Source organism: Orycteropus afer, unplaced genomic scaffold (assembly GCF_000298275.1).
Source record: "Orycteropus afer afer isolate SDZICR_OR568_19922 unplaced genomic scaffold, OryAfe1.0 scaffold00532, whole genome shotgun sequence".
NCBI lineage: Eukaryota > Metazoa > Chordata > Mammalia > Tubulidentata > Orycteropodidae > Orycteropus > Orycteropus afer.
Window position 1 is genome coordinate 219,236 of NW_006922119.1, and position 13,683 is coordinate 232,918.

The following is a 13,683-nucleotide window of genomic DNA, read 5'->3' on the forward strand; positions in this document are numbered from 1 at the left end:
CTGAATTCAGGGCACCAGCTGTAGGAAGCTCTCTCTCGGTTGGCTCTGGGGAGTTTCTGCTCTTGGGTGATCTTCTTGTGACTTCTGTCTTCCCCTGTTTGTCCTTGCTTGTCTCTGTCCAATCTGCTCCTTTTATATCTCAAAAGTGATTAGGCTTGACATACCGTACACTGATATGGCCTCATTACCACAGCAAAGGAAACCTTATTTCCAAATGGGATCACATCCACAGGTATAGGGGTTAGGATTCCAATACCTATTTTTGGGAAACACAATTGAATCCATAATAGTGAAAATGAAATTGCCTCTAACTGCCTTTTAAACTACATAAGAGTCTCATCTGATTCTCATCTGATATTCCTAACATGCCTGCTCCTCTTCCCTAAACTAGACCTTGACTGACTCACCTGTACCTGCCCTGATCTATGGATAAGGTCTCATATAAATGAGAAGCTGGCTAGGTGTTGCCATTGGTTGTTGAGTGTACTGTGATGGAGGTGGCAGCTTTGCAACCTGCCTCATCAAAGGGAAGTACAGGAGAAAGGCCCAGGGCATAAATGATGCCAGTGGCTGCGTTAGCTTTTTCTGTCTCTAATACAGAAAAGAAAAGAGCTCTGGTGGTGCCGTGGTTAAGGCATTTGGCTGCTAACCAAAAGGTTGATGGTTCGAACCCACCAGCCGCTCTGTGCAAGAAAGATGAGGCAGTCTGCTTCCATAAAGATTTACAGCCTTAGAAACTTAGTGGGGGTTGCTATGAGTTGGAGACTTGGTGGCAGAGTTTTGGTTTTGGAACACAGAAAAGGAATAATTACATGATCTTCTTGGTTGCTTTCATAATTTAATTTGGTTTGCATTGTTGAGAGTTTGTTTTTTAAATTAGAATTATTCATTTTCTCCTTTGTCATCATTGCTGCCTACCTCTTCAGATGTGATATTCTATCTTTGATATATGTTGGTGACTTTGGGGAAAAAAAGTTGTGGGAATTTGAATTTGAGATTCCTGGTTATCTTCTAAGGAACTCTGGTAGTGCAGTGGCTAAGCACTCAGCTGCTGTCCAGAAGGTTGGTGGTTTGAACCCAGCAGCCACTTTGCAGGAAAAAGAAGAGACAGTATGCCTGTTAAGATTTACAACCTTAGAAAACCCTATGGGGGCAGTTCTACTCTGTCCTGTAGGGTCACTGTGAGTCTGAATTGACTTGACGGCTGTAGGTTTGGCAGGCTTTGATTACCGTCTAGAAGGACTTGTTGTTATGTGCCATCAAATCATCTCTGACTTGTAGTGACCTAACAGAATGAAACACTGCCTGGTCCTGTGCCAGCCTCATGATCCCTGCTATACCTGAGCCCATCGCAACAGCCACCGTGTCAGTCCATCTTGTTGAGGGCCTTCCCCATTTTCGTTGACGCTCCACTTTACCAAGCATGATATCCTTCTCCAGAGAATGGACCCTTCTAACAACATGACCGAAGTAGGTGAGACAAAGTCTGGCCATTCTCGCTTCCAAGGAGCATTCCAGCTGTACTTCTTCCAGGACAGATTTGTTAGTTCTTTAAATAGTCCATGGTACTTTCAGCATTCTTTGTCAACAAAACTCAAAATCATCAACTCTTCTTCAGTCTTCCTTTTTCATTGTCCAGCTCTCACATGCATATGATGTGACTAAAAATACCATGGCTTGAGTTAGGCCCATCTTAGTCTTCAAGGAGATGTCTTTGCTCTTCAGCACTTGAGAGAGGACTTGAGGTGATGCGTCATGATGCACTTTCATGGAACCCTTCTTCAGGAATAAATAAATAAATGTGTGTGTGTACATGTACATACATATACACACATATATGTATATGTGTATATATATATATACACATATATATACACATATATGTGTGTATATATATATATATATATATGGTGGTTAAATTCAAGACACAGGTCTACAGAAGTTGATTTTCAGTACGGTGAAGCATCTGTATCATAGGAGGATATTGAGAAAGAAGGGTTTAATTGGCTTTTTGAAAAGTTCAGGGATGGCCTGAGGGAAAATCTAAAATACCTGAGATTTATCATAATTATCCTTCCTCTGCTTTTTTGGTATCTTTCTCTACCATGAAGGAGCTCTGGTGGCGTTCAAACCCACCAGCCACTCCTCAGAAGGAAGACTGGGTAAGTCCGTAAATATTTACCTCCTCGGAAACCCAAAGAGGGTTGCTGTGAGTTGGAATTGACTTGCTGGCAATCAAGTGGTTTGGTTCTCTTCCATGGGGTGCTTTAGTACCTCCCCATGATTCCCTCATGGAAACTTACCTTTCTTCTTAGAGTGTTCCAAGTTCTAAAACCGTTTGCCCCTGTCCCTAGCTCTCAGTTAAATGCCTATTCTACTGTGTGGAAGAGGCCACCTAGGTTTTAGGAGAAAAGAAGGCTTTTATTTCTCCCAAAGCTCTTTCTGTTTCAAAAATTAATCTTGGGAAGAAAAATCCTTCTTCTACTTACTTGGGAAACTTACATACTAAGTTTATAGACATCCCAGCGCACATCCACTGCCTCATGCTGTTTGTCACACATAGACAGGCTGGCTTCTGTATTCTTTGTCCTGACTGTGTGTCTCAGTTTTAGTTATTGCTATACCTGACCTATAAGTCTTTCCTGTGGAGAGTTCTTTCTAAAATCATCATTAATGTGCTGGTCACTGGTTCTCAAACTTTGTGGTTGATTCGAATCACCTGGGGAAGTTGGTAAACATAGAGGCTTGGGTCCTATTCAACTTAAGTGCCTCTGGATTTTTTCTTCATTTTCCAGGTGACTTGGATACCACCAAACTTTGAGAACCACTGCTGAGAACTACTGCTCTAGGGCTTTCCTACCCAAGCAGTGGTCTGTGGGCCAGCACTCTTGACAGCACCGGGAATATGATTAGAAATGCAGAATCCCAGACCCCACCCAAGCTTGAATCAGAATTTGCATTTTGACAAGGTGCCAAGGTGATTGAGATGCACACAGCGATTGTGGAACAGAGACTCTCAGCCCTGGCGGCACACTGGAACCACCTGGGAAACTTTGCAAGCACTAATACCTGGGTCCCACCTGGAGAGATGCTTATTTACTGATGGGAACGGGTACTTGGTACTGTGACTTTTTTTTTTAAGCCCCCCTAGGTGATTCTGGGGAGCTCTGGTGGTGTAGTGCCTAAGGCATTTGAATGCTAACCAGAACGCTGGTGGTTCAAACCCACCAGCCACTCCTCAGAAGGAAGACTGGGCAATCTATTTCTGTAGAGATACCACCTCAGAAACCCAAGGAAAGGTCACTATGAGTCGGAACTGACTTGACGGCAGTGAGTTAGGGTTTGAGTTTTAGGTGATTCTGATGAGCAGCTTGGGTATCCACTGCTCTAGATTGTAGAACAAAGTTTCCAAACTGGTGTGCTAGGGAAGATGGCCTACAGGTGTATGTGATGCTCTGCGCTCCTGGAGACTGGGTAGGTCTGGAGCAGCTGTGGGAGCACTGAGCTGTTTTCCCTCAGCACGCTGCTCAAATTGTATTATTTTCTGTGTGGATCATGGCATGAAGATGATCGGGAAGCATTTATTTAAAATGAATTTTTGAATTATTGAGTGAAACAATGAAGATTTTAGTTGAAAGCATATTAAATATAAAAATCAACTTGGGTATGATAGACATCTTTATAATAGATAGGTTTCCTTTCCAGGAACGTTTATTTTTTTTTTTTTTTTCAAGTTTTCTTACATACATTAAAAAAAAATTATAGTTTACTTTATAAAGGTGTCTATTTCTTCATTATGTTTTTCTTTAAATAAAGTTAGGGACCTTAATGGTTGGTTGCTACTATGGCTCTTCTTACAGAAATGCAGAGAGTTCTATTCATCCCCTGCCCCCTTTGCTGTGCTCTGAAAATTTACCCCAAGTGTCAGAAAGCCCCTCCTCACCCTGCATCCTCACCTTTGACTTCCTCATTGAAAACTTTGCTTGACTTGTGTTGCCTGCTTTTGTTCTAACAACTGTATGTATTACCTGTTGTTGTTTTTGTTATGTGCCATTGAGTCAGATCTGACTCATAGCGACCCCTCCTTGGGTTTCCGAGGCAGTATCACTTTTTAAGTAGATTGCTCAACCTTCCTTCTGACGAGTGGCTGGTGGGTTTGAACCACCAGCCTTTTGGTTAGGAGTCAAGTGCCTTAGGCACTATGCTACCAGAGTTTCTATGTATTACTTAGACCTGTCAACATTATCTACTTGACTTGGTCTTGATTTGTGCCTTCTTGGAGGAATAATGTAAGGGATTTTTCCTCCTTGGATAGTTTTAAGGGTATTCAAATATAGGAGGGCAGAGTCCAGGGGTCTTCCATTTGACTGTGGTATCTTCTCACTTTTTGTTTTGGATTTCCCACATTTTACCCTTTTAAACAAAGATGTTTAACAACTTAAATGAACCTCCAACTGATAGAATCTTAGGCAATATAACAAGTGAAATTTAAGCCAGACACTCTTGAGGTAGAAATTTGAGGAGGTTCTAGACCTATAAAGACTCCCTGGGTGATGCAAATGGTTAATACATTTGGCTGCTGACCAAAAATTTGGAGGTTCAAGTTTACCCACAGGCATTTTGGAAGAAAAGTTTGACGAGCTCCTTCTATAAATGAGCCGTTGAAAACTCTGCAGAGCACAGTTCTGCTCTGGCATACATGGGATCGCCATGAGGTAGAATTGATTCAACAGTGACTAAATGAGTAGTTTGGTTTGATTTTGTGTAGGGCTAAAGGGTGAAGTTAGCCTTTAGTCAGGCCTTCTCTGCCTCAGCATTTATGACTGGAGTTGGCATCTCTTTCCCTAATACATCCTCATTTTTTAATTCTCAAACTACAGATGCCCTAAAAGCATTGCCTATCAAGCTGAGGCTAGGCAGGATGGTGGTTATTTGTAAATTGGGTCTCTAAAGTTGGGATTAACTTCTTCTCTATTTCCACCTACCTGGATCTACAAATACTTCAAAGAAAACTTTTTTTGAGAAATGAATGAGTAGAAAGTGTTTAATTCTTTACTTCACTCTGGTACTTTCCTTGGCTAATTGATTGTTTAGCTGGGTTAAGAGGTTTCTCGGTGGTAGACATTCCAAGGATGTGGTCCTCAACGTTGCCCATGCTCCTCTCCTTCTCCCCTGACATCTTTTTCACCCCAGTAAATCCTGTGCAAGGCAAGACAAGATTTCACAACAGTTTCTCTGCTGCAGGGTCAGCCAGTATTCAGTTCAGCTTGAGTTTGATTGTGTACCAAGCACTTGAAATCTGAGGGTTGAGTGTAATTATCTTCTGTGTTGTTTCCTTGCCCTTTGACCCCCCTAATTCTTTCTCCATAGTGCTGCCAGGAGGAGTATTTCTTTTTCTTTTTTCAGATTTATTAGTTTATCTTTTTTTTTCCTTTTTATTGTGATTTGGGTGAAAATTTACAGAGCAAATACAGTTTCCATACAGCAGTTCACATACACTTTGTCTCATGACATTGACTACAATTTACCACAATGCAACATCTTCCCTCCTGATTCCGATAGTTACCTCTTCCCTGTGTCCATCCCTCCATGCACTCCTGCCCCCTGAGCTGTCTCCCTGTGCATAAACAGCCCTTCTTTCTCCCATGCTTGTTCTCTCCAAGGAGTGTCTCTACCTCAGGTAAATGTTCAACTCATATGCTTGTCTACTGTTTGGCTGGAAGCCACAGGCGTGCATTCAATTCCAGAACTGAAGAGCAGCTAGGGGCCATAGTCTCAGTGGTTCCACTAGGCTCTATCAGGCCAGCAAACCTGGTCCCCCCACCTTTTATTTCCCCCCCAAATGATTTTCAGTTTTGTTTTCCCTGTCTATCCAGGATCTCCTACATAGATCCTCTTCCAAGTGGTTGACAGTAGTAGCTGGGCACCATCTAGGTCTTCTGGTCTCATAGTCGTATAGGCTGCAGATTGGATGGTGTACCAGTCGCTAGGACTAATTGTTTCCATGAATTTTTGGTTTTCTTCATTCATCTTGCCTCTGAATGAGGAGAGACCCATCATTGCATCTAGGTGGCAGCTTGCAAGCTTTTAAGATCCCAGTCACTACTTGCCACAGTAGGAGGTGGAACAGTGTTTTGTGTAGTAAGAAGGAGTATTTCTAAAAGGCACTGTCTTAACTTCTTAGTGCTGATATAACAAATACCATAAGTGGGTGACTTTGGCAAACAAAAATTTATTTTCTCACAATTTAGGAGGCTAGGAGTTCAAATTCAGGGTGCCAGCTCTAGGGGAAGGCTGTGTCTCTGTATTGGCTCTGGGGAAGGTCCTTGTATCAGCTTCTCTGGCATTCTTGTGGGTATTCCTTGGGTATCTCTATGTGGCATCTCTCTTTCCCCCTATTTGTGCTTGCTTCCTTCTGTGCCTAACCTGCTCTTTTATATGTCAGTAGTGATTGGTTTAAAACACACCCTATATTGATTGGCCTCATTAACATAACAAAATCCTATTTCCAAATGGGATTATATCCACAGGTATAGGGATTAGGTCTCACAACACGTATTTTGGGCATGGGGGTGGGACATAATTCAGTCCATTTACAAAGGTGGCATAGTGCCTAAGGCATTTGACTGCTAACCAGAAGGCTGGTCGTTCAAACCCACCAGCCACTCCTTGGAAGGAAGGTTGGGCAATCTACTTCTGTAGTGGTACTGCCTTGGAAATCTAAGGAGGGGTCGCTATGAGTTGGATCCAACTCGGTGGCAGTGAGTTTGGTTTTCTTTTTTTTTATTATTATCTGATTATGTATTTTCCTTTATTAGTACTCCACAGCCACAGGGACCACCCTCCTTATTATAGTACAGTGAAGCTGCATGGCCTGGCCCACCTGTGGTCTCTTTTACACACCCAGGTGCCTGTCTGTACCTACTCCCCTCCCCCTTTTACACTGCACATTCCATTATCTGGAATTCTTCACTTTGTCCAGCTGGCACACTTTCTGTCTTTGAGAACTTGACTTGGGTCCCCTGGAGTAACTTCCTGAATTACCCTTGATCTAGTTCATTTCTCCTTTCTCCATGCTCCCTCTGGACTTTATACATGCTTCTATCTTTGTTTGTCCTTCATTCAGCCAACTATTAAACACCCGTGTCAGGCCTGAAGGACCCTTGGTGGCACAGTGGCTAAGTGCACGGTTGCTAACTGAAAGGTCAGAGGTTCAAACCTACTAGCCTGCTCCACAATGTGGCAGTCTGCTTTCGTAAAGATTTACAGCCTTGGAAACCCTACAGGGCAGCTCTACTCTGTCCTGTAGGGTCACTATGAGTGGGATCCAATTCAGTGGGCATGAGTTTTGGTTTTATGTCAGGCCTGTGGATACAGCAGTGACTGAGACAGGCAGGGCTCCTATCCACATAGAGGACAGGCAAATGATCAAATTGGGCAGGAGGATGGTTTCAGGTAGTGGGATGTTCACTCTCGGAAGGAAATAAAACAACAACATGATAGTGCTGGTGAGGGAGATGGTTTTATATGGAGTGGCCAGGGAAGTCTTTGCAGACAGGGTGACATTTGGCCTGATCTGAACAGGAGGGGAGCCAACCATGGAGACATTTGTCAATGGAGCTTTCTATGCAGACAGCAGCATCTGAAAATGCCCAAGGTAGGGAGGTGTTTGGCACTTGGAGGGACAGGAGGAAGCCTGTGTGGCAGGAGCAGAGACCAGGAGGTGGGAGGGTAGGAGGTGAGTAGGCAGGGATTTGATGACCGATAGCAGAGAGTTTAGATTTGTTCCTCCGGGATTTTATTCCTAAGTGCAGTAAGGGACTGTGGAGGTATTTAGGCAGGGGCATCATGTGCAGTGATTTATGTTTAAGCTGCTCTGAACACTTCATATTGTAAATGGCTTATCGGCATACATCTCTGTTAGATTGAGCAAATCCCAGGACCTACCTAGCCCAGAGTACTGTCCGTGAATGTTGGGGATTCAGTGAATGAACGAATGATCCATATTTCCTTTGGATACACTCTATTTAAACAGTTAAGGCCTTAACACCATTTAAATAACATTTTCAGTTTAATAAAATGGGATCATTCTAGTACTAGGGCACTTCCTTATGAAGAAAATGTCATAGACTTTGCCTGACTCCAGGGTAGTATACTCTGCATGTTCTATTTCACCTTTGAAGCAGGACCACAAGAATGTTAAGTAGAACCTCGATGACCAGAAAAGGAGAAGGCATGACATTTAAAAAATGAAAATGATAAGTAGTACAGTAAAACCTCCTGATAAGGTGAATTCAGATATAACAAACATAACTGCATTTGCTCTCAAAAGGAGGCAGGCTAAGGTGCTTCCCTTTGGGGTGGGGAGCAGGGTTGGTAGGAGGTGGGTGGTCATCTCCTGATCATCTGGGACTTTCTCGGTCAGCCTAAGGTCAGCTGTGTATGGTTGCCTTCTGTTGACTTTTATGCTCTTTGACAATTTGGACCACCTGAGAAGTATATGTTTTCATTTACAGCACAGTAATGTCACCTTACATTTTATATGATTGACTGTTTTGGAGCCAACTTAGAGTGTTATGGTGAGCTTTTACTATAGTTAGTATTTTTCTATTAAAATTTATTACATTGTTATTATTTTTTTATCATTATACCCTGAGTGTTTTTTAAATCAGTTAGAAACCTAGTTTATATCCATCTGTCCCATTAAATAAAGCTGTGCTTGAAAATCTCTCATGATGAGAGTGTAAACTAACCCAGCTGGTATGCTCTAGTGGTTTAATAGCACCTAGTCTTAAGAAGGCTTTTCTGATTACTTCTTTCCCATATCCACTTAAAAGTTGGGCTAGTAATGCCAGTTGCCATTGATTTATTTCAACTCCTGACAATCCCATCAGTGTCAGAGTAGGGCTGTGCTCCATAAGGCTTGCAATGACTGTGACCTGTTGGAAGCAGATCACCAGCACTCTCTTCTGAGGCAGCCCCTCCTTGGGTTTCTGAGGCGGTATCACTACGGAAGTAGATTGCTCCATCTTCCTTCTGAGGAGTGTTTGGTGGGTTTGAACCACCAGCCTTCTGGTTAGCAGTCAAATGCCTTAGGTACTACGCCACCAGAGCTCCTGAGCTTCTGATAGCTATCAGTACAAATACGGTGTACTGAGTACATTTTGGACTTATTAAAATATGAAAATATTTTCTTCTGCAGAGACTTCAGCAACACAGAGACGCTGTGTAGTGAACAGAAATACTATTGTGAAACGTGCTGCAGCAAACAGGAGGCCCAGAAAAGGTGGGTAAAGGATTTAGCTCAGGGGATAACTTTGTGCAGTGAAAAGGAACCAGATAGTAGGGCACAGAGGTTTGGTTTTAATTCTCAGCTCCATGGACTCATAGCTGCATATCTTTGGGGAAGTCACTTAACCCTCTGCCACCTGTAAAAGTGGGAAAGGAACACTTACTCTGGAGAGTTGTCTATCTATGTGATTGTTCGTTCATTTGTCCACTCAACAAATATTTACTGAGTCCCGCTCTGTGTCAGATATTGTGCTAGGTAAGCAGATGGTGATCAAACATAATCTCTATCCTCTTGGGATTAAAGATAAATTATGTGAAGTACTTTGCACAGTATGTGACACATACTAGGCAACCAATGTTATTGTCAATATTTCATTCAACACTGGGGCTTATTTAGAGACAGAAGAGGTTAAGATTTCATTTATTAAGGAATCATGAGGAAATCAATGACTCATCACCGATATAGATTGGTGAGAAAGTTATTACATGTAGATTGATATAGGACCCACTTTTCCCCATCATTTTACCAGTACCAAATAATTACAGCTCTTTGACAACATGAAATAACCAGTGATTCTCCCTTACCTGCCCCCAGAAGCCAAGAAAGTTGGCATTTTAATTAACCCTACTGTGAGTTAAATTTACCCTGCCAGTGGTTTTGGAATATTCACGGTAACTCAGATGCTTGTTACTGCCTTCGAAAACCCTCAGAGGTCTAGAGACCTGAGGTTGAAATCATTTCTTAGCCCAGCCTCTCAGCCCTCCTCACATTTTTCCTTGCTACGTCAAAACTTAGGGAAGGTTAGCGTTGAGGTAGGGAGGAGAGGAATAGTGGGCAGGGAGGTCTTTTCTGCTCCCCATCTTTATAATCTGTATCTGCCTAAGGCCAGACTTAGGTCATCTTCTGTGATATTAAGGTGTTTTCTGCTTAGCCCTGAAGGCTCAATGTGTTAAAATGTCAGGTGCTCTGTAAAATCCAGGTTTCCCCATTGTTCTTTTTTTTTTGTACTGATGTTTTTATTTTTCTTATTTTAATGATAAGAGTTTTGCTCTAATAGATTCCTTAATCAGTATTCTCATGAAATCCTGATCAAAAGGGAGAAAAACATGGGCCAGAATTTCAAATTCTCACAAAAACCAGACTTTCTAGAGCCATGGAGATGGGATGAACCCCCGAAACTATTGCCCTGAGAAAATCTGTAAACCTTAAATCAAAAATACCCCACGAAGTGTTTGTAAAACCAAACAATAGTTTAGCTTAACTAGTAAAGAGTGTCTGTCTTGAACATTGTGCTCCTTTAAGAGCTAGCTGTATGGGAGCAAATTGACAACAGCAACTTGTTAGATAGGAAGCTAAGGGGGCAGTGGGTTTATGTTAATGGAGGAGGAATAATTTGGGAAAGGCAGGTGAGAATGGTCGCACAGCTTGAAGAATGTCATCAGTGTCACTGTACCTTGTATGTGTGGGAATCGTTGAATTGTTGCATGTTCTGCTGTGTATATTCTCAACAATAAAAGCAAATCACTTAACAAAAAGAAAAAATTCTCTTGAAACTTGCTCCTTATCAATAACATGCGTTGAAGATATAGACAAACTGAACAGCGTTTATACCAACTTAGTAACTGCATGGGATAGTAGGCCTGGGAGGGAACTGACTGGAAGGTCCTCTGTTCTGGCAAAGTGTTTAGTGTGAAAACTTTATTTAGGTGATTTTTTTACTGGGCAATATGAATGATTATCTAGAGGGAAAAAAGCTTTCTGTGCTTAGATAAATCGTTTGGGAAATGTTAACGTCACATCAAACAAAACTGTTTCTTTACTGTGGGATTCCTTAAAACCTTCTGTATGCTTGTTGTATGCTCACTGAGGGTCTTCAAAATAGAAGATAGTGTTGTCCAAGCTAGTTGGCCACAGACTCTACATCTGTTTCTATCTCCAGTGTTCTGATGAGTGCAGTTTGGGAAAGGTAGCTGTAAGCCAACTTCTGCATTTTATAAATGAGGAAATGGAGAGCTAGAGAAAGACAGTGACTTGTCCAGGGTCACACGAATGAGGAGTCAGAGTGAATCTAGTATGTTTGGTTTCCTGGTGACCAGAAGTGTGTAATTTTTGAAGATTTCTTTTGCCTTGTCCTCTTCCCAACTTCCTTTTCCCAATAGCTCTAAGTCTTCCTCACCATTATCCAAATGTTCCTCTCTAGGAGACAGAGAACAGTGACAGAGAGCAATACGATGTCACACTGTTACTGGTGCACAAATTCTGGAATATCTCCTTTTACTAAACAACATCATATAGCTAGCTGGCTCTGGTTTAGTTAGCCAAGGATGTCGGTTGAGCTCTAGATAAGCAGGCCTACTTGCAGTTTATATGAATTGTTTGGTTTTGTGTGGGTGTGAAGTGCATTAGACCCCTTCTGCTCTCCATTTGTGCAGGTGATGGTATAGTTTATCCCCACAGCAGGTTTGAGGGACAACTCATATTCTGTTTCATTTTTCTTAGAATGAGAGTAAAAAAGCTCCCCATGATTCTGGCCCTCCACCTAAAGCGGTTCAAGTACATGGAGCAGCTCCACAGGTACACCAAGCTGTCTTACCGGGTGGTCTTCCCTCTGGAGCTGCGGCTCTTCAACACCTCCAGCGACGCGGTGAACCTGGACCGCATGTATGACCTGGTCGCTGTCGTGGTTCACTGTGGCAGGTAAAGGCCGGTGGGAAGGGGGCTGTATATAATCCCATGTTCATTATCAGTGTAAGAGCCGTCCCTTTGCCAAAATAGACCCAGTTGCACTCTTACTGGAGTCCCTGGGTGGTACAAACACTTAAGCACTAGACGACTAGTGGAAAGGTTGGCAGTTCTAATCCACCCAGAGACAGGCCTGGCGATTTGTCTTCAGAGGTTGCAGCCTTATAGCACTGGGTGACACTAATTCTACTGATGCTCCTTTTCCGCTCCTCTTCTGTTCGCCTCCCCTCCCCTTCCTCTCCTCCTCTTCCCTTCCTTAATTTTCCTGTCTTTTAAAATCTATACTAGAGGATAATAATAGTTCTGGTGTTGCCAGAAAAATGAAACGAGGTGTTGGCAAAAGCATTTTGTAAATTGTAAAGTCCTGTGATCCTTGATAGAGTGGTAGAACAATGTGGAACAAAACTCAAAACCATTTAAAAAAAAGAAAAAGCACCAGGTTTGCTGGTCTGATAGAGACTATGAGACCCCTGAGACTATAGCCCTTAGCTACCCTTCAGGTCTGAACTCAGTCCTGTGGCTTCCAGGCAAGCAATAGGCAGACATATGGGGTGATCATTTACATCAGGTAATACACTCCTTGGAGCTATCAATCATGGGAGAACAGAAGGGTAGGCAGTGTTTGCACAGGGAGACAGTTGGGGGGTGGGGCTGGAAGTACATGGGAGGGAAGGGTGCAGGGAAGAGGTAACTATGGGGAAGAAATGGGAAGAGAGCTGTTACATTGTGGGGAACTGCAGTCAATGTCATGAACAAAATGTGTATGAACTGCTGTATGCAAGATGAATTTGCTCTGTAAACTTGCACCCAAATCACAATAAAAACTAAAAAAAAAAAAAAAAGTCACAGCCTTGAAAACCCTATGAGGTAAACCCTACTCTGTATACATGGGGTCACTGTGAGTCAAAATCAAATTGATGGCAACTAAACAATAGGTATTCTTACTGAGCCTTGAGACACAGGCATGATATTATGGAGAATCTTTTCCAAGTTCTTGTTTGATTATAATTTCAAAATATAAATGTGCCTACATATATACATAAAATAACACCTAGTATTATAATAATAGTAAACTAAATGTTCTATTAGAAGGGAAATAATTTAATAATTCTCCATGAAATCAAAATGATGTTTATGAAAAGTTTGAAGGAACATGGAGAAATGAATAAATATGCTGTGATTTTTTTTTTTTCCCTGCATTTTTACAGTGTTTCCTTCCCTCCCCTCCCACTCCTGGTAACCAACAAAAAAAGTTTCCCTCTGTATAAACCTTTCCTTGACTTTTACAATAACGAACTAATACAATATTTGTCCATCTGTGATTGGCTTATTTCCCTCAGTGTAATGGCCTCCAAGTTCATCCATGTTACGTGGTGTTTTGCAGATTGTGCATTATTCTTTAGTGTTGCAGAGTATTCCGTTATATGTAGGTACCATAGTTTGGTTATCCATTCTTCTATTGATGGCCACTTAGGTTGTTTCCATCTTTCTGCCATTGTAAATAGTGCTGTAATGAACATGGGTGTGCATATATCTCTTCTTGTCCTGTCTCTTACTTATTTAGGATGTATATCTAGTAATGGGATTGCTGGATCAAATGGTATTTTTAATTCCAACTTTTTCTTTTATTTTTTATGTTTTTATTTTTT

General features: G+C 41.9%; 1 protein-coding gene across 1 annotated transcript in view; it reads left to right on the forward strand.

Moving 5' to 3' along the window:
- USP46 (ubiquitin specific peptidase 46) overlaps window positions 1-13,683 on the forward strand; it is a 60,782-nt gene that overhangs the window by 33,332 nt on the left and 13,767 nt on the right. The window contains exons 6-7 of the mRNA XM_042782939.1: window positions 9,203-9,286; window positions 11,792-11,989. Of these exons, the coding sequence (XP_042638873.1) occupies window positions 9,203-9,286; window positions 11,792-11,989 (282 nt within the window). The remainder of the gene's footprint in view (window positions 1-9,202; window positions 9,287-11,791; window positions 11,990-13,683) is intronic.